The sequence below is a fragment of the Phacochoerus africanus genome, chromosome 6 (genome assembly GCF_016906955.1).
Source record: "Phacochoerus africanus isolate WHEZ1 chromosome 6, ROS_Pafr_v1, whole genome shotgun sequence".
NCBI lineage: Eukaryota > Metazoa > Chordata > Mammalia > Artiodactyla > Suidae > Phacochoerus > Phacochoerus africanus.
In genome coordinates, this window is record NC_062549.1 from 112370521 (window position 1) to 112392080 (window position 21560).

Here is a 21560-nt window from a genome sequence, read left to right on the forward strand (position 1 = left end):
ATTAAGGCACACTGCAAGTCAAATGGCAGCTAAAGTTCCAACTCTAAAAGTACTCACAGCATCCCCTGCTTTGGGCAGGTCTGAGGACTCAGAACTGGATTCGAATCTAGATTCAGCCATTGGCTTGTCATGTTCCCAGAAGCATTCCACCTCTAACCCTTGTTTTATTAAAATTAGAATATCATATATCATAAGTTTTATGAGCGCAAATAAACTAAGTACTTAGTGCCTAACTGTCTCAAGCACTCAATACTTATGTGCCAAATAAAAGGCTGGGGGAGAAAAAAACTCCTACTGTTTCTGTTTGACTTTAGGCATTCAGAAAGCTGTTCTAGTATCTAAGCCAGTGGTTTTCAATCCTGGTTATATATTAAAATCACCTGGGAAGCTTTTTGACTGTCCTGATGCTGTGTGAGTCATAATTGATGAAAGTAAGGTCTGGATAGAGGTGTTTGGAAAGCTCCCCACGTGTTTCTGACTTTGAGACCGTGTTGAGAACCATGGATCTCAGCCATCTGAGAACCCCGCTGGTGTCGCCTTCTTCCTTTACGTGAATTGATTCTGAGATGCTCTTGCACGTGTCCCCTTCTCTACATCACAGTGCCCTGGGCCAGGCCGGGTGCTTCGTTACCTGAACTTTGAGCTGTCCCTCTTCTGGTCTCCATTCCAGCAGTCTGTTTCTCCTCTGGTTCCTCTGTTGAAGAGCCAGCCCAGTGATCCTAGGAAACAAATTGGAGCCCTCCTGGCACACCTTGCCCAACTCCATGGCCTATCCGGGGAAGGCCTAAGGCCTCCATGGCCCGCGGGAGTCTGGCTCTCAGCCCCTGCGATGCCTGGGCAGTTGTCCCGGAGCTCCTCTAGTCTGATAAATTCAGCCACGTCCCCAGAGAGGAGCCCTGGTGGAGGCAGACATTTATTTGGGGGTCCATTCACATCCCAGTGTGAAAGGTGGATGTACGCATCCCTTCCCCATTTGGGAGAAAGAGCACGAAGACATAGAGTTTGAAATAAAGAGAAAGAAGGAGTCACGTCAGGCCTTTTCGCAGTCTGTTGGGCTGCTGTGACAAAATAGCCCAGACAGGGTGCTGTGAATGACAGAAATGTATTTGTCACCGTCTGGAGGCTGGGAGGCCAAGGTCAAGGCACCAGCAGATTCAGCGCCTGGTGAGCCCTGCTTCCTGGGTCGCAGACGTCTTTTCACTGTGTCTTCCTGCAGCGGAAGAGGCCTGTGAGCTCTCTGGGGTCTCTTCTAAGGGCCCTAGACCCTTTCATCAGGGTTCCACCCTCCTGAGCCGATCCCCTCCCCAAGACCCCGTGGCCTAGTACCATCACATGGGGGTTAGGTTTCAAACTATTAATTTTGAGGGCATGCAAACATTCAGGCTGTAGCACACACTAAAAACATCAACACTTTTGTGTGGAAAGTGCTGGAATGGGAGTTCCCGTCATGGCTCAGTGGTAACGAACCTGACTTGTATCCATAAGGATGCAGGTTCGATCCCTGGCCTCGCTCCGTGGGTTAAGAATCCAGCGTTGCCATGAGCAGTGGTGTAGGTCACAGACGCGGCTCAGATATGGTGTTGCTGTGGCTGTGGTGGAGGCACAGTGGGAACTCTGGCTCTGTTTCAGTGACATTGAGCCGGGGAGCCTTGGGGGCCATGCTCCTCTTAGCCACCACCTGCATTTGTAAAATGAAAGGTTTTTGGCCCAATCTTCTCTTCACTGTGGATTTGTTTCCCTTCCTGCTATGCTCTGAGCACTCAGAAGGGTTTTGTCTGGTCTTGTGCCCTCTCCTCTGTAGCCATTAATCACATATGTGTCTTGAGCACTCAAACATGCTTAGTCTGAATTTAGATGTGCTGTGCCTGTAAGATACACACCAGCCTTTGAAGATTTAGAATGAAAGAAACGATATGATTAAAATTAATTTCACCTTTCTGTGTCTTTTTTTTCCTAATGCAGCTTCTGAGAATTTTAAAATTGTGTGTGTGGTTCATATATTCCTATTGGTCAGTTCTGGTCTAGAAACTCTGTTTCTTACTTAAAGGAATTTTTTACCTGCTTTTTCATTGTTCAAGTACATATGAAGAAGAGCACGTCCAAGCAGTATGAAATGACCAGTGGTTCCCCAACCAGCCAGAACGAAGAGCCATTTTAAGGGCTTTGTTTTCCTAGTCCTGTAGGCCAGGGTACAGTTTCTGTTAGGTGATTTGAAATAGAGAATAACTTCTCAGGCACTTCTGCTCTGTGAGCAATGCTAGGGCTGGGACTAAAGGTCGGGCATCTCCAGGCTGGCAACAAAGGGCGTGGTCTACGCCTCCATCCTCTGTTGGGTCTGCCATCCTGGCATTGCCTCTTTGTTCTGCCCTCCACACACTTTCATCTTTTAAAGGGGGAATAGTCATGTGGGCCGCATGCAGGAAGCAGAGATCTTTGCATGACTTTGAAAGTGAGCTAGGTTTGGAAAATATGTTAACATTGACCCAGCTCAGTGATTTGTGGGCAGCTTTGAAAATTCATTATAGTTTCCAAGTCCCTGAAGTCACATAGAACTCTCCCAGTCTATTTCTGATCACATAAACAAGCTCTCCTGACACGTAACAAGCCTGACACGTAACACATAGGATGTGTCTGTTTAAAGTGAGTTGTGTGAAAGCCACAGTGGGGTCGCAGTGAGCTGGTAATGCCACAACCTCCAGCGTCGTTACTATACTTGTACACTGAGTAATCAGTGTTTACCTCTGGGGTTCACAGTTAAATTCCCTTTCTTGGTATGGAACATATTAAAATTGCCTCATAATCTTTGTAGATTGTATCTGTACTTTCTGCATAAAGCTAGGGGATGATTTGCAACTATGATTATGTTTTCAAAACTGTTTTCTTTTATTGTTGTGTACACGTAACTGAGTTCTTTATGATTTGCACCCTCAGTTCAATACATCCCACCAGACCGGTGTAATTTGGGAGAAACCGTGTTGATGCTTGTCTTGAATTCTCACTGGAGAGGTGCCCTTATAGACAGCTGACTCTGCACTGATGGTTTTCAGGTTTCAGCCACTTTGGTCATTGGATCTGGGGGATGCGTAGAACAGTGTGTAAGAAAATTCGAACTCCTTTTTAGTTGGTGTGAGAAAATTGGCATTGCTGGTACCAGTTTGCCTTTTTCTGTCTGCTCTTTAGTCTGAAAGCATTTGTTTTGAGGCCTTCTCTGTGGATTGTAGTGAAGTGAATTTTACGATCTGCTAGAATTTATATGTGCGGTTCTGGAATCTTTCTGGAGCACAGTAGACAAGGTGATTGAGGAGGGCCAGACAAGAGAAACGTGGGGAGAGAAGGCACAGTGAGGCTGGAAGGGGACAGGGAGCAGATCCCATCGCGTGAAGGCTCCTGAATGTGCTGCCTTGGTCTCTGCAGGAGGGCTACATTTAAGAATTATAAGGGGGCCCTGGAGGTGATGGTGGGGCCCTCAGACTGACCGTTCTGAAATGTCATACACCCTCGGTGGTAGCCAAGTGGAAGATGGATTTGAAGGGAGTAAAACTGAAGGCATGGAGACAAACGAGAAGGCTGTTCGGATAACTGACTCAAGAGAGAGTGGGCCCGGACTAAGGCAGAAGGACGGGAGGAGAGAAGTTGGACCCGAGAGAAATTTAAAAGGGTGCATTGATGGGATGGAGTGTCAAGAAGTACCAGTCTCGAAAGTTCCCTGGATGCCTGGGCAGGTGAGGGAGAGGAGTGGGATTGTGGACAGGTTCGGGAGGGCTGCTCTCTTAGGCGTCCTCCGCGGCAGGGTGCGGAGGTGGCCAGTGCGGAGACAGCAAGGCCCGCATCCGTGTGGAGACGCCTCCTGAGACAGATGCAGATCTGCTTGGTTCACGAAGAGATGTGCTGAATGATCTGGGCTCTTAGAACCTGAAATGATGCACTGTTCAACCAAATAAGGAAAATAGCACTCAGGAAATGGCAACTACAAAGAGCTTGAGAGAGAGCAAGAGGCCAGCGGAGGGCTCGGAGTCTGCAAGCCTTCTCATTGGAGCGTCTTGAAGCAGGGGGCGGGGCCGGGGGCGGAGTCTCACCCACCGGCTGCCTCTACCCTGCGGGCAGGCTGGGAAGTTCCCTGGTGCCCTTCAAGATGCTGCCCAGGGTCCCCTCTTCTGTAGCGTCTTTGGAGCCTTCCTTGCCTTGTCCTTCAGGCTGAGGGGGAAGGCTGGCCTCGCTCGCTCCTCTGCGCTGCGGATGTGCTTTGTAATCCTGGGTCTGTGTTTTCGCTTATCGTCCTGTCCTTGGGGTCTTTCCCCCTAGACGGTGGGGTTTGGGCGCGAGGGAATTGTATAATCTCCATTCTGTTAGCCTCCAGGTACGGAGCCTGTCAGGGGTCTGGAGCCCCTGGGGAGGGTGCGGTAGATGTTCTCCGAGTAAATGCAGGAGGTTCGTAGACCGGATGGTGAACTGCAAAGAGCAGTAACCCGGGCAGAGAAGAAGGGACCTGGGTTCTGGTGCCGGTTCTGCTGCTCGTGGTTCTTTGTCCTTGGACAGGCTAATTTTTCTGGGCCTTGGTTTTCTTATAGGCAAAGGAGGAAATTGAATGAGTATCTAGAAAATCCATGATGGTTTTCAAGAGGTTCCTAGATTCCTTGAGATGAAGTGCAGAATTGGGTATTCTTGTGTTCGTGTGTGTGTACAGTTTTTTTTCCCCCTGAGGGAAGGGCCAAGAGCTTTCCTCATACTCTCAAAGAGGTCTGTAATTAAGAATCACTGAATAAAATGTGATGGCCTTAGAATTTCTGTATAGGATGGGGTTGGGAGGGATTGCTGTATGGTTGTGGGTGGGGAATGAACTAAAGGACTTGTCCTGAAATGGTGATCAAATGACAACACACTCTAGTTACTAGGTTTTTGTATTTATTTGAGGCAATGAGGTGTGAAAGTGATGGAGATTGTGGGGAGACGTGTGCTGAGGCCTCTCTGAGCCCACTCCTTGTACTGTCACTTCGTAAAGATTTTTTTTTTTTTTTTGCTTTTTAGGGCCGCACCTGTGGCATATGGAAGTTCCCAGGCTAGAGGTCAAATCAGAACTACCACTGCTGGCACAGCCACAGCAGGTCCGAGCCACGTCCGCAACCCGCACTACAGCTCATGGCAATGCCAGATCCCCAACCCACTGAGCGAGGCCAGGGATCAAACCCCGCATCCTCATGGATTCTGGCCAGATCCGTTTCCGCTGTGCCACAGCAGAATTCCCAAGATCTTTTAATTCTACGTGAACCGTGTTATTCTGATTCTTATTAGTGTTATCTTAATGAGCTGTCTAGGCATGGAACATTTGTTCCTCTTTACTAAAATTCACCTTAGCAGGGTCAAATGCAAGTTTTTTGAGGCTCTAAGAAATACTTTTGTTTAACAGTGTGTATTTTTATTTATTTCGATTAAACATTAATGACGTAGAAGCAGAAAATGAATACTAAATAAGAATGTTTACCATTTACTGTCCTCATTTTTCTAAAAACATGTTATAATTAGACAAGCTTAGCCACTATCGTAGCTATTAATAAACACTGGCCATCATGTACTCAAATATATAACCTAATTTATTAGATACTTTCCCAGCCGATGGAAAGCTTTCTTCTGTATCCTATGATACCTTGAGGTGGACGTCACATTTTTATTTTCTAAAATGCTTTGCAAAGACCAGATCTTACTTTACCAATGATGATGGTGGCAGCAGCGGCTTTAGGACACAGCAGCAAAAGTATGGGACTTTGTTCCATGGTCATCCAGCCAAGGAGAGGTGGAGCTAGGATTTGAACCCAGGAAATCTGAGGCTTAAGCTTGCACTCTTAGCCAGTCTAGGCTATGACCCTCCCAAACAGAGGTTCTTTTTCTCTATAGAGCTTTACTTTTGAAGTTTCAAAATTGCGCAGATAGAATAATTCTTACATTTATGATCAGTTTCAAGGCCTGCACAAACTGCAGTTGGGACCCGCTTAAACCCATAGAGATACTCTACTCTTTTGAACAATGGAAAATTTATTTCCCATAGTTCATCATCTTTCTGATACAGAAATGTTTTGTTCATCTTATCTGGTTGTAGTGCTTTGCTTTACCCATAGAAGAAGGGCTAGAGATGGTTTTCAACAGCATTCTACAGTATTGAAAGCAACAGCTAGGTATTTTAGGAAAGACCTAAACATGTTGCTAGAAATGACACTAAACTATAGAGTATCCTCATGGGGTAATTTACTGTGTGAAGTTAGAATTGCCAAGAAAATTAAGATAATGGGCTCTGTTGATTTCCTAGGAGAGTTAAGGTGAGATGTATTTTTAGTCTGAAACATCCCATATAGATGGGTTTAAAGTTAGGCTTCATTGTCAGAGAATTGGGTACCTGAGTAATACACTCAGAGGAGTGGCCTGCCTCTGTTTACACCTTATCTAGTCCACAGGCCCATCCTGTCTGACTGACTCAGCCCAGCACACCAGGCTCACACTCCAAGGTATGTCCTGAGGCCTGACTTTCTCCTCCGTGGGCCCTAGGGCACTCGCTCCAAGCCTGCAGGGACCACAGCAGACCATCCTGGCCCCAGATCCAGCTGCCAGCTGGTAACTGGCTGCCGTGGGGCTGCGATGCTGCAGACACCCCTGAATTGCTAAGCTTGTCTGGTGCATGGGCTCAAGCCTGCAGCCACCCGATGGCCCAGGAACTCCTGTTGAATCTAGCTCCCTGTTCAGGAATCTTAATAGCCTTCCCACTGGGTCTGGGGGAGGGTTAAGAGATAAAACTTCAGACCAGAGAGCCCAAGGAGATCAACCCATAATTAATTAGTGCAGCTTGGCAGACCTGTGAGCTGGTCCCCACAGCTCCCTGTAGTTCTTCTCCATGGCCCTGGCTTCCTTCACTCGGGGACCGTGGGGGGAGTTGCAACAAACTGCTTCTGCATGGATGACTTGTTTTTCTCCGATTACAGTGTCACCAGCACTAAGGTGCTAGATAAGCAGAGGGTGAGAATTAGCCAGAAGGTCTCAAGAAGAAAATGGTTAAAATGGGTAGCTTTATTAGTGTACATGGTTGCCATTCTGTTTTTGCAGACTGTTTTCATTGCTTTTTCTTTCTTTTTTCTTTTTCTTTTTAAATGGCTGCACCTGCTGCATGTGGAAGTTACAGGGCCAGGGATAGAATCCGAGCACAGGGCGGGGGATCAAACCCGAGTCTTCTCAGCGACCCCAGGCACTGCAGTTGGATTCATAACCTGTGGCGCCACAGTGGGAACTCCGTCATTTCATGGCTTCTAAACTAATGGAGATGGAAAAAATAAAGTACTCAAATGAAATAATCATCATTGGGGAAATTTTTAATGGTTGATAGGATGGAGGGGGTGCCCCTATGTATGTTGTCTCTAGATTTGAGGAGATAAGCAACTCTTGCTCATACTTAATATTTGATTTTCATAATGGGCTTCTTCTTTAATTATTCATTCATTCATTCCTCACTTGTAGCAGGCCAAGCTCTTTGTGTCTTTACACATATTATCCCTTATCCTTTCAACAATTTTGTAAGGTAAGTAGTAGCAGTCATTCATTTGTTTGAGCAACCAGATATTTTTGTGTCAAGTGGTTGTTAGGAGCTTGGCTGTGAGCTCCGTGATGGAATAGACAAGCGAAGGAGCAATTTCCCTGCTCTAAGTTATTTTCCACTGTTAGCTGGTAAAGACAGACAGATAAACATGTCATTAGAGTGCCTCATTGTGTTCTTAGATACCCTTCAGGGGTTATATGAATTTGTGCAGATTTTTTGAAGAGCAGTGGCTGTGCTGTTTCTTTTTTGGGGGGGAGCACTCGCAGCATATGGAGGTTCCCAGGCTAGGGGTCGAATCAGAGCTCTAGCCACTGGCCTACACCACAGCCACAGCAACGCAGGATCCAAGCTGTGTCTACAACTACACCACAGCTCACGGCAATGCCAGATCGTTAACCCACTGAGCGAGGCCAGGGATGGAACCTGCATCCTCATGGATACTAGTCAAGATTCATTCCTGCTGAGCCATGATGGGAACTCCAGTTTATGTGGGAACTTAAATTTTTTTTTCTTTGTCTTTTTAGAGCTGTACCCGTGGCCTGTGGAGGTTCTCAGGCTAGGGGTCAAATTGGAGCTGTAGCTGCTGGCCTACACCACAACCACAGCAACACTGGATCCTTACCCCACTGAGCAAGGCCAGGGATCGAACCTGCGTCCTCGCAGATGCTAGTCAGATTCGCTGTTGCTGAGCCACGACAGGAACTCCTGGTTGTACTGTTTGCCCTAGCTATCCCATCTAGGAGTCCTGCCTGTAGAAATACCTGCACACAATTGAAAAGATGTTTGGTAGGGATGGTAATTACAACAGTACTGCAGCAGATATAGAGAAAGCTCACTCTCAGGGGGATGGTTAAATTGTTATGTTATCCACAGACACTGGAATAACATTAAAATAAAAAGGAGATCTGTATGTGTTGACACAATATTTGTGATATATTGTTAACTGACAAAACTATGTTGACAAAAAGTCTGTATGACAGAGACACATTACCTAAAATAATAATTGTAAAGGAAAAGGGAAAAAAAAAATTTCTGCAAGAGTCATAACCAGATTCTTAGCTCCTGTATAGGCAGATGGGGAGACAGGTGTGGACAGACGACTTTTATGTGTTACTATATTGTTTCAGTTGACAAAACATGGGGCCTTTCCAAGTATTTTAGACAGCAAATACATTTCTAAAAATAGGTGATAGATGCTCGGGCAGAGTTATGTCCAGAGTCCTGTGGGGACACAAAGAACCCAGACTGGAGGTGGGAGAAGGTGAGAGAAGGCTCTGGATGGGGACCAGCCTGGCCAAGTTCGTGTTGTACATGGTCAGGCACATGCAGGGAACAGAGAACAAGAGCTTCCTGCTCTCAGCATTCTGGAGCTTTCCAGGTGGCGGTAGTGGAGTTGGCCCTTCATGATGTTAATAGCTGCCCAGGTCATCCTGAGCTCTTTCTCCTCCCTCAGCCTCCCTGGTGCATCAGCTACTGAAAAATACTTCGCATCTGTCCACCTCTTCTCTAGCTCTGCTGCTGCTTGGTTCAGACCTCTCATTTCTTCCCTGGATAATGGAGAAACCTCTCCTAGTGGCTCTCCTGGCCCCTGTCTGTATCCCACCTCCTCCTACCCTAGTCTCTCCTGCACTTTGCTGAGATCTTCTCAAAAGGCACGTTTGACCCCGCTGTCTTTCTTCAACTTACCCCTTGATCCTTCACAGATTCTGGGATCTCACGCTCATAAAGCAGCCTGCCTGCCCACGCCACCCCCCTTCCTCCCACGGCAACTCTTAGGCATTGTTATCTGGAATTTTTTTTCTTACAGATGTCACTCTTCTTATCAAACAAGGGATGGACGGATGATGTAGAGAAGGAAAAATCCCTGCTGGGGATTTAGTAGTTGATTGTCAGCCTGTTACTTTGCAAATAATCTAACTCGCTGCTCCTCTTTCTGAGAGTTAATGTCCGTATTCCATATTATTTGAGGTGAAATTTTCGAAATTAAGGCATTTCAAGGCAAATAGTCTTTTCTTCTCCTTTTTTTTTTTTTTAACTGCCCTTGGGGATATTTCCTTTTATAAATATTCCTGATGGATGTTTCTAACAGTAGATTGGTCTCTACACAGAGGACTTAAGAATCTGGCATTAATTTGTGTACTTGTCTATTTCAAATCCGGATGCACTCTACCTTAATAGAATACACACTGTTCTAAAAATGCTGCATTGACCAAACAGCCTTTATTTGCCTTGGCTAAACTTGGAGTTAATGGATGGACTTGATGTACCGTAAGATAGAAATAACCCAGAGCGATAGACCTCAGAGAGATTCACTTTAGGACATACTACATACTATCCTCCCGTCTCTTCCACTGATTTATATCTTTATGGTATTTTTCTATCATAGAGTAGTAATCAGTAATCCCTTTGAGTCAATAAGAGGCGATGGTTTCAGCTTGTTTATTTTCAGAAATGTTTGTACGGTACACGCATTGCAGAAGCGAATATACTGTCGTCTGGCTCCCTCTGGTGGACAGTTCTATGAAAAAATCAAACTACATAAGAGTCTTGTGGGGAGGGCACAGCTTGTGAATAGTTCTGGTGTTTTAGTATTTGTGTTAAAGTAAATGAGAGCAACAGCACATGTGTAGCCATGCTAATACTGCTGCTATTTATCTTTTTATAAATAGTGACACTGCTGGGACCACATTAAAAAAAAAAAATTAAAGGCTGACTCCACCCTGTAACTTTAAAACAGTGCCAAGTCAGGACAAGGCTCATACTAAAATTCAACAATGCGGTTAATTCATGAGCCCAAATATTACTCCACAGATTATTCTGGAGTCTTCCAGTAGCTGGACTCTTCACTCAATAATGCATATTTTCAGAAATTTAGCAAATGATTATTTTTATCCTGAATCAGTTTATTTTGATAAATTTAGTATTTGTTCATACATCATCTCCTGAATTTACAGACTCACTAAAGATGTGCTGTCTTTATTATGGAAATGAATTGATATCCGGTGTTATCTTGGTGGTGGTTTCTCGCTCTTCAACAAGATTAAACCAGGAAGAAGTTGCATGAAGGCTTCCAATTAAATTTCGTTTGTATAAAATCATTGTATTTTATATGTTAATAAAAGTTTGCATTTATTATGTCCATCAACAGAGGAATGGATAAAGAAGTAAAAAAATGATACAAATGAACTTATTTACAAAACAGAAACGTACTCGCAGACTATGAAAACAAATTTATGCTTTCCAACAGGGAAGGGTGGAGGGGAGAGGGACGTACTGGGGGGGGGGGGGGGGCTGGGACTGACACATGCACGCTTTTGTGTATGGGATGGGTGATCCACAGGAACCTGCTGTGTAGCACAGAGAAACCTACAGAGTGTTCTGTGACGACCTCTGTGGGCACGGATATGTGTGTATGTGTGGCTGAATCACTTTGCTGTGCAGCATAAATGAGCCCAACATGGTAAATCAACTCTACCGCGATGGGATTCTTTTTTAAAGTTCACATCTATTGCGTTAAGCGTTTGTTGATGGGCGTTATCGCATTTACTTTTCCCAGTAACTCCGTGAGGCAGGTGAGTGGTTGTTACCATCCAGAAGGCCGGTAAGGGGTGGCCTAGCTCAGCCAGGTGTCCTTACCTCAGAGCTAGGAGTCTGTCACCCCAGTGATAACCTGCCTCCTCCAGTAGGTGATAAATAAGCATATGTGTGGCTAGTAACCGAGTGAGACCCCCTGCACAGCCCCGGAACCTTGGCCTTTCCGTCTTTGAACTAAGGAATTCAAAGATTACCTCAACCCAGAGATAGATGTTTACCTTTTTTTTTCCTTGTCTTTGCTTTTTTTTTCTTCTCATTTTGAATAGTCGAACCTCTTTCCATTTTCTTTAATTAGGATAACTTATATCTATTATCATAGCAACGAGTTGCATGAGAAAAATACATTTGAGCTCATTGACTTCCTCACCCAGGACTTGGAAAGAGATGGTGTGAGGTCTACGCGGGGAAGGAAGGGTAGAGTTATGGGGCACTGATGCCGAAGGTCCAGCAGGGCACGTGGGCGTTAGGTATGGGAATCTTCATGAAGAGGTTTTGAAACAGATACAGATTATCTACGGTAATTTAGGAAGTTTCTTTTTCTGAAAATACCCAGAAAATATTTTCTTAAGGTTGGCAGTTATAAAGAATAGCTACCATTTAAATACCTTGCGTGTATTGTCTTTTAATGTCTTATAATAATCTAGTGAGTATGACTAATCCAACTTTATTATAGGCAGTATCCAGATGAAAAAACTAAAACCCAAAGAAGGGGTTTGCCTGAGGTTATATGGCTCATAAATGATAAAGTTAGGATCAGAACTCACATGGTCTGACTTGAGAGCCCACCCTTAAAATCACTTCACTACATAGCAGTGCTGTCCAGTAGATCTTTCCATGACGGTGGCGGTGTCTGCTCTCCATGTGGTCCAGTGCACTGGCTACTCGCTGCATGGGCCGCTGAGCACCCGCAGTGTGGCAAGTACAATAAAGAAACTTAATGTTTTCTTTTCTTTTAAGGGCCGCACCTGCAGCATAGGGAAGTTCCTGGGCTAGGGGTCAAATCAGAGCAGCAGCTTCAGGCCTCCTCCACAGCCACAGCCACGCCAGCTGTGAGCCCCATCTGCAGCCTACACCATAGCTCATTTGGGAACGCCAGGTCTTAAGCCACCGAGTGAAGCCCGGGGTCAAACTCGCATCCTCATGAGCACTGCGGAGCCACAGTGGGAAAGCAGGAACTTAATTTTTTTTTCCAGATTTTTAATTAATTTAAGTTTAAATAGCCTCTGTGTGGCTAGTGGTTATTACTTTGGACAGCACAGTCTTAACAGGGCCTTTCAGATTATGTAGACGTGGAGACATGATGGCCTTTTAGGATTGCCCTAACTCCTTGCTCTTTACTGTTAAAGAAATTGCCAGCCAGTGAAGCAGTTTGCTTAGAGTCATGAAGTGAGAGAAAGGGACCCAATTATAAGGCAGGTGTTTACACTTGCCAGCGCTCTTCCTATTCTGCGCTTAACGGCATTTGCAACATTGCATTTCTGCCGCCGTTGGTAATATGAGATCGTAAACCTCCTATTTTAGAAAAATGTTTTCCTTTGTGAAATACATATCCAATTAACCCTTTCCTCTTTTTTTCAGGTGATAGAAACATTATCACGACTTTCCCGCACACCGATAGCGTTGGCCACGGGAATCAGGTACGCTCGTTGCTCTGTGGTTCGGGTGTCCTGGTCAGTTTGGTGAAATGATTACGTATCGAATGGTTACTATTGTGAAGAACTTTGCCAAGTCCTTTGCACACGGGGACCACATCTCACGCATGCCGAGTGCCTCGTTTATAAGTGCCCAATACGTATTCGAGACGGATTGAGCAAATTAGAACTTACTCGCAGAATTGAGTAAGACGCATTGGCTGATCGTCATTCTCCATTCAATGGTGACTGTCATGGAAATGGTTCTTTTTTTTTTTTTTAGTGTCCTCTAACATTTCTATACGTGGGATTCATCAAAACAAACATAAACGCCTAATTGAAGAAACACTGCCAAAGATGTTAGTTCATGTAGAGCCAGTCATCCATAGCAATACGAGCATGTATATGGAAGGTCTGGGGCTAAACGAAAAACTGGGAAGTACCATTGGCTCTTGAACAGCCATGGGGTTGGGGCATCACCCCTCCACACGGTGGAAAATTCGAGTACGACAGAGCTGCTGGCCCTCTGCATCCTTGGTTCCTCTGCATCCGTGGCTCCAACCAACTGTGGATTGTGTACTATTGTTGTATTTACTATTGAAAAAAAATTTATAAGTGGCGCTGTGCAGTTCAAACCCTTGTTGTTCAAGGGTCAACTGTAAACTGGTTAAATTATACCTTCTCCATGCAGCGAGGCATTATGCAGTCAGTTACCATGGAAATGGAAAGGCATATGTTGTGTTGGGCCTTTTCTGTTTAAAATACTGCATATCAAGTTAGGTTAATCAGAAAGTTGTATTATTCATCACGTTAGAAGCACAGAAAAACAGTCTCATTCGCTCCCGGACGTGGGAATGGAATGGATCTCTTTGACCTGGTTTCCTCAGGGCTGCGTAATTCAGTCTCGAGCGTTATGAGGCTCTGTGACCCTGGGCCTCTTCTGTTGCTTCTGTTTGTCTGTGTCTTGTTCATGTTCAGATTCTAAGAGAGAATCCTTCCGGTCCGATCAGGAGTGGCCCGGGCAGCCTAGTCCCTGGTGCAAGGCACAGTGAACTTGAGGAGGAACCCCCCCGCCCCCGACCCTTGGAAATGGGCCCTGATTTTGGCAGCTTTTGACAGAAGTAGTCTAAAGGCTGGATAGATGGTCTACACCTTGTAATCTTCTCTTATGGAAGAAATGATTCTCTCTCCATGTCAACATCTATTTTCTGTTATATGCAAAAATATAAGATTTTGAAATAGCATGATTCTATTTTTTTTTAGTTTTTATATATTGATTCTGAAAGGATATACATTAAAAGAGGTTTTTTTCCCCTTTTTAATTATTCATATTTGTATTTTCATTTCTTTTCTACAGTGGACTTGTATGTAAGAGCATAAAAAAAATGTGTCAAAACTTACTTATAAAAAAGAGTTTGAGGACTTTCCTGGTAGCTTAGTGGGTTAAGGATCTGGCATTGACACTGCTGTGGCTCGGGTTTGATCACTGACCTGGAAACTTCTCTTCTGCATGCCATGCTGCAGCCAAAAAAAAAAAAAAAAGGATTTTGAAAGTAGCATTTTTCACACATTTTAATATATTTGAAAAGATGTAGGTTCTTCAGATGTCTTAAGGATTAAGTTAATCCATAAACCAATGTGAAAATATTTTCAACATACTGACTGTAATTATTTAGTGCTCATTTGTTATATTGATGCATCCTCTTGTTTTTTTATGAAACATATGCCATGTTGGCTGCATGTAAATGAAGGGAAAAACTTTTGGAACTATAGTGTAATTACTGTGATTTTTGTTAGATGTAAATTTAAGGCACTGTTGAGGTTATGAATAAAGTTTATAGCATGAGGCAAACAAGGACACTAATGCCAGGAATTAGGGGATAAACCGAAGTGATTTTCTTTTTCTTTTTTTCTTTTTAGGGCTGCACCTGTGGCATATGGAAGTTCCCAGGCTAGGGGTTGAATCAGAGCACAGCAGCATGGGCCCCTTAACCCGCTGAGCAAGGCCAGGAATCGAACCCCTATCTTCACTGGCACTATGTCGTGTTCCTAACCCACTGAGCCACAACAGAAACTCCTGAAGTGACTTTCTTTGTCTGGGTTATCTAAAGGCAACACTGTACTCTCCCTGAGGCCTGCTTGATTCATTTGTCCAATAGATGAAAGGAAAAAAATTCAACTTACAAGCTTATAGTTTGAGAAGAAAAGTATATCAGGGTTGATGATCACATGCAAAAGGCAAGGCATTTTTATCTCGTAATTCTCATCTATACTAGTGAACTGAGTTAGGCTAGGATGATCATTTCCCAAGTATTTGACAGACCAGATTTCTTAAGTAGGAAGATGCGGTGCCCAGTTCAGGGCCCTGGGGCTGCTTGGTCTCTGGGGAGCTGCCATGGGCACTGAGGTGAGCCTGCAGCTGGTGTAGCTGGTGGGAGTTCACACGGGCACCTTAGCACGTCCACAACTGCTGACATCACTGCGGTGACCAGAGGTATTGCTGCAGGTGATTTGGGGTGGCAGGTACCACAGCCTTCCAGGGGGTCCCAGCCCCAGCCCCAGCCCCAGCCCCAGCCCCAGCCACAGGCTTTTTGGAGAAGTCCTGGCTGGCGTGGTAACCATGCTGACTGATCCGACCGCTTTGGCAGCCGCTGAACTTCTGCGTTTCGTGAGCGGTGACTGTCCAGCCTGGGTGTTGCTCACTCACTCTGTTTTCTGTTTTCCCTCCCTCCTAGGCCCTTCCCGACAGAAGAAAGCGTTAATGATGATGACATCTACAAAGGCCTGCCTGATTTAATAGAGTATGTGGAGCGTTTTCAGCAAAATAATACCACTGCTAATTTTTGCATCCCTTGTGGATTTTAACCACGGTTGTTAAAATAGCTCGCCCAAGGGGAAAAGTAAGCTTGGCTTGGTAATTAGGACCTGTAAGACTTATCCTCAAACTCATGATGGAGAGCTTCACAAGAAAATATGTGTCGACTGCCTTTCAGTTCCTGTCGTGTATCCTGCGTTGTGCGCGTCTCTAAGGAGCGTAAAGAAACAGAGGCAATGAAGTAACATTTGGAAGTTTCTCAGAGGCATAGTCGAGGTAGTTGATAAACCCGGAATCAGATACATAAGGAGGAGTTAAAGACAGAAGTAGAACCTACCACTGGACTTAGAGGACGAATAGCGCGTGCTCTGCAAGTTCAAGGGCGGGCGAGATTAGTGTGGGTTGGAGTGATTCGGGGTGGTGTTGATTCTGGACAGAGAATCCTTTGGGGCTTTATTATTTAATAGTCAGGAGAGGCTGAAGGTCTTGTAGCTGATTATCTTCTGCTGACTGATCGACTCATGTAGATGACAAATAAAAATAAAACGTGATCCTCAGCCCTCAAGGAGCTGATGCCAAGATCAGGTATGTTTGCAAAGAATTAGAATGAGACTTAGATGATGCTCCAGGAGAGATTCAGATCCTGTAGAAATTCATCAGTTATCCATCCTAAAACCCCAGCCCATGGAGCTTGTTTTTGCTCTAGAACTTTTACACTTGCTGTTCAACCTGCCCGGGTGGTTGGCCCCTCACTGTTCAAGTCTGCTCAGATGTTTCTGCCAGTGAAACCTTCCTGACCACCCCACCTAAAACTGCCACTACCCTTACTTTGCTCCGTGTTTTTATGGCACTTGCCTCTGCCCGAATTTTCCTTCCTTTAGTGCTTTGGTTTGTTCCATTTATTGTCCATCTCCTCATCAGAAGGTCAAGTTCCTGAAGTCAGGGGACTTTACCTTGTTCATGGCTCTCTTCCTAGCACTTCACACCGTGTCTAGTGTCTCTAGTGGGTCCTCAGTAAGCATCTCTTTTCTGATGGAAGAGGCAAAAGCTGCACTGAGCATTTAGTTTTTAGGGAAGATGCTGCCTCTCATGAGACACCTATCAGTCCACAGGAGCTCACTGAGTGCACGTTTCTCCACCAACCCTGTCACCTGCACTCTCTCATGTGACACCACGTTATGAGGTTGTCACTAGTATCACCACAATTTACAAATGGGAAAACTGAGCCTTGAAAAGCTAAGTAACTTGCCAAGGATTGGAGCCCTAGTAAGCAGCAGTCTTTGGATTTGAACCCAGGCAGTGGTTCTTCTAGAGTAGAGGTTCTTACTCACTGCCTTGACTCCCAGAGGCACCCTGCCATGCCCTCCAAGACCTTTCAGGAGGAGGGCATTGTGCCGGCACCACAGGGATGGCTGGCAGCTCTTCCCAGAGCAGCCTGCATTTCAGTGGGCCTCAGAGTCTTATATTTTAAACATGTATTAAGAATGGTTTTTTAATCTCTTCTTAAAAACTCCAAGAACTCATTGATCTTAAGGTAGTTGCTCATTGTCTCACTGAATTGGCTACGATCTTCCTAAAGTGAGTGTAAGATTACTGGCCATGTAATCAAATTCCTTGAGGTCTTTGAAAGAACATATTATTTCCAGTGTTATGATGATCTTCTTTCTTGAGCCCCAGCAACCATCACGCTTACCTGCTCCTTTTTATGGTCTTCTCTCATCCTGTTTTGTTGACATCAGGATAAGTCCTGTGAGCCTGCAGGTTTGGAGAAAACTTGGGTCCCCAAACTGGCTGCCGTGAGGTGCCAGCTCATGCTCTTTGGAGTTGCATTCGTCTTCCTCTTTCCACCTGGTTGTCGGAGGTCCAAATGTCATGTGTTTCCTGCAAACACTCGCTTTGGGGCTTGCTAGATGGCTTGATTTTCAGTCTTGGCTTCCTTATGCTCTCTATGAGCTAAGCTATGGGGGTGAATGGCCTGAGGGGAAGCTCCTGGCACAAACACTGCTCTGCTGCCTGCTGCAGAGGGAGTTATCCTCCGCTCAGTTGGAGAGAAACAGACCCAGGACACCATGGAGAGTGTGAGATGGCCACATCCTCCCGGGTCCGTGCTCCTCCCCCAGCCTTTCTGATCAGAGTGTCAGGCATGACCACACACGTAGGTAGCGGGACATTGGAAAGCTCACAGAGACCGCTGGTGGTTTGTTGACCCTTTGACGAATCACAGCTCCTTTTTTCCTCTCCCTTCTTCATTTTATGCAAATTAGAAATTATTGACCCATCGGTTAGCAGGAAAAACAGCTTTAGTACAGGATTAAATAACAAAACCCAAACCGTTCCAGCCAGTCTCAATGTGAGTGTGTCTCAATGTGTGTGCACGTGTGTCACTCCTACAGTTCTTAGAGAAAAATCTGTGAGTTTGTACATAGGTATCTCTGTCCTCATGACAAAGAGTCAGAAAAGCAAAAATTAAGATGATGGCTTGGTGTTTTTTTTTTTGGGGGGGGGGTGGGGTAGGGAGGACTCAGAAGGACAGGGGCAGGAGAGCTGGGGTTAGAAATTCCATAGAAATGGATTCCACAGCCGATCTTTCCCCAGGACAGGAGGATCCCCTTTGACATTGAACCTGTTCTTTCATCCTTTTTCATCTCAGCTCCTTCATGGACTCATCAGACCTCCTCTCCTTTGATAAATTATAGAAGGTGCTTGAACCAGCATCACTGCTTCACTCAGGCAGACTGCCTGCCGGAGCCCCTCGGTGTGGAAATCCTAGAACTGCCCATAGGACTCACCATCTCCCCCAGTTTCCAGAATGGAAAACTCAGAAGCATCCTTCACTCTCCCTGACTCTGACTGGTCCCCACGTCCGGGGGGCTGTGCCTGACAGTCTCCTAGGTCTGTGTCTCTCCTCTGCCTTTACCCGAGTTATAGCACTCATGACCCCTCGCCCACAGGTCTTCCCTTGGGGGCTCCCCGACCCCCCTGCTTGTCTTCTTGACCCACCACATAACCCCTCTCTTGACCCCTCCGTGGTTCCCCGATGCCAGTCAGGTGGAGCTCACAAAGGTCAAGGCCTGCTGTTTGGTTCAACCCTTCCGTCAGGGCCCAGGTCACACACCTGGTCACACCGGATGGGACGCCTCCCTTCGCGGGACTCTGCCTGCCTCTCTGCCTTCGCACAGGTTGCTTTATTCACATGCTCGTCCCCTCTTCTCATTCAGTGTGTCCCCCCTGGGGTCAGAAACCCTGATGCCTCATCTGCCTTCTGTCTCTTGGAACATAGTATTTATTCAGTAAACACCTATTGAGTAGCTTAACTACATTCAAGATGCAGTTCAGATATAATATCTTCTGTGACGCCTTCCCTGACTTCCTTAGTCAGAGTTATTCTCACTCTGTTCTCTGCATGCAGAGAATTTTGGGCTCACGTGCCGTGGTCCACACCACACCACGGGAGAGCCCCTGGATCTCTGGGTCCCTGCGCTCCCAGTGCTGGCCAGGCTGGTGTCCAGTTGGTTCTTAGGAAAAATCAGGCAGGTGGGCGGAGGGCAGACAGGTGATCGTGGAATGCATTCTGCTTGGAGCAGACGTCTCTGAAACTTCTCTTACCACCAGATGCTTCTCCCTGAAGCACCTTCCTTTCTTCTGGGTATTTGACATTTCATTTCTGTCATAAGCCTCCAAATACTTCTTCATGACAAACACAGACAACCTTGTGATTGCACCTGCTTTGAAAAATGCTCCAAGTTGCAGAGCGACATTTACAGTTCCAGTGTCTTTATTTTTGTACCTATCAATTTATAATGTCCTATCTGCACAGGCCCGAGAGAAATGCTGAGGGCTGGCAGATTTGAAGGAGCGGAATTTCTTTTCGGAGAGATGTTAATGCTTCTTGCTAACATATCGAAACTTATTAATCTCAGTTCTTTGGCATTATTAGTTAATAGAAGCTATTTATAGAACTCTGAGAGGAAAAGCTGAAGGAGCACCACCAGAGTGGGTGATGGGCGGAAGCAGCTGTTTCTGCTTTGACTGAATAGGTTTACAATCTCACATGAAGGGTTTAGGGAAGATGCGTCCATCAGTCATTGCGTAAGTGTTCGCAGACGCTTTAAAAGTAGGGATTATTTTTCACTGCTGGGAGACCAGCAGAAGAATTTAAATGGCTTTTAAACATGTCTTGTGGCCTTGGGACCTTTTCTTTAAACAAAATACAAATAAAACAGATAAAAGCAGAATCTGGCTGAAGAGGGACCTGGTGGGTACCCTCTGAGTGGCCTTGAAGGAACAAGGTTTGAAAACCACTGCATTAGACATTGACAGTTATATAACCCCGCAGAAACTGATGCTTTTAAAAGACTGCATCCTTCCCAATTCCCCTGTCGTCTCTACATTATACCTTTTAATACAGAGGATGGAGCTGAGCCCTTCGGATATGAAAAATGGGAGGCAGGATGCTCAAGTGGTTCGAAGCCTCAGAGGGTAAGGCAGACTGGGTTCTAAATCCTGGCTCTGCCATTTAACTAGCGTGGTATCCCTGGGCAAGCCTAAGAACGTTTTGTTCTCTCTGAGTCCTGATCGCTATCATTGATCAAATGATGCCTGCCTGATAGCACAATTAATGCTGGGCCTGGACCACCGAGGGGATACAGAATGCCCAGTGGATGTTAGGTCCCTGCATCGTGGTCGGATTCTGTGGTGGTTGTCGTTTGTCATTCTCCTTCTTAGGAGGCACAGGGCTGTAATACAAGCCTTTGGCATGTTTGATGTCCTCTCTCGATTTTCTCTCAACCTCCAGTCTGCTCTTTGTAATGACTGCATTTACTGCACGACAGACAGTGACGTTTGTCTTGTCCCCTTTCGTTCCAGTGAAACCCACGTGGAGGATGAGGAGGGCCTGTACGACTGTGTTTATGGGGAAGACGAAGGCGGCGAAGTGTACGAGGACTTAATGAAGGCAGAGGAAGCACATCCTCCTGTAGGACTTTGACTTGCCTGGGTTTTTGCTATTTTTAATTTTTCCGTCTTTTTAGGGCCGCACCCGTGGCACATGCAGGTTCCCAGGCTAGGGGTCCAATCGGAGCTGTAGCCGCCGGCCTACACCGCAGCCACAGCAACGCGGGATCCAAGCCAAGTCTGCAACCGACACCACAGCTCACAGCAACACCAGCTTCCTAACCCACTGAGTGAGGTCAGGGAACGAACCCACGTCCCTATGGATGCTAGTTGGGTTTGTTAATTGCTGAGCCACGACGGGAACTCCTGACTTGCCTGTTTTTTAAGTTACTCTGTGTATTTTCTTAGGAAAGCAGTTGTTTGAAGGACTTATTAATATAGTTATTTATGTAACGTCTGGGATCATTTTTTGTTTGTTTTCTTTTTTTATCTTGTTTATAACTAGTTACCACGTCTTGTTATTCTGAGTATTTTATTAGGAAAGTGATTCTTTGAAGGAGTATTCATATAATAATTATAAGTGATAAAATATTTAATTTATATGATAAAATAGTAACATCATAACTGCAGAACCATGACTTGTTTTTGCATCTGGAGTCATATAAACGTAGCATTTTATAACTTGGAATAATCCTAGGACATCTCTGGTCTAATCCTTTCATCTTCCTCGTAAGAAGGTCCGAGAAGTAAATGACCCTCCACCCAGCTAAATAATGGCTAAGTGGTGATAGAACACAATTTCAGGGAATCATGACATTACATTGTCATAAAAGGAAATCCTCTCTTATAAAGCAAGCAAAACTAAACTTTGCTGTGGTGTAAACTATTTGTTAAGGATATTTCTTCCTATTCATTAAAAGTTGATGGGAGGTATTTTTTCTTTTTTTCATAATACGTCTCCTAGCATTTTTACTATTTTACAAACTTAGTTTCAGGTAGGGCCATGGTCAATATAAGCCTACAAAGTTTTATCTGCCATTCAAATATCTAAAGC

General features: G+C 45.2%; 1 protein-coding gene across 4 annotated transcripts in view; it reads left to right on the plus strand.

Annotated features, from left to right (window-relative positions):
* Positions 1-21560, plus strand: part of VAV3 (vav guanine nucleotide exchange factor 3) — a 373579-nt gene that overhangs the window by 150662 nt on the left and 201357 nt on the right. For 3 of the 4 annotated variants that reach the window (XM_047785154.1, XM_047785155.1, XM_047785156.1), the window contains exons 3-5: positions 12746-12804; positions 15534-15599; positions 20480-20588. In XM_047785154.1, the coding sequence (XP_047641110.1) occupies positions 12746-12804; positions 15534-15599; positions 20480-20588 (234 nt within the window). Of the gene's footprint in view, positions 1-4079; positions 4256-12745; positions 12805-15533; positions 15600-20479; positions 20589-21560 lie in introns of those variants that run through there. The other variant, XM_047785157.1, reaches the window with a different exon arrangement.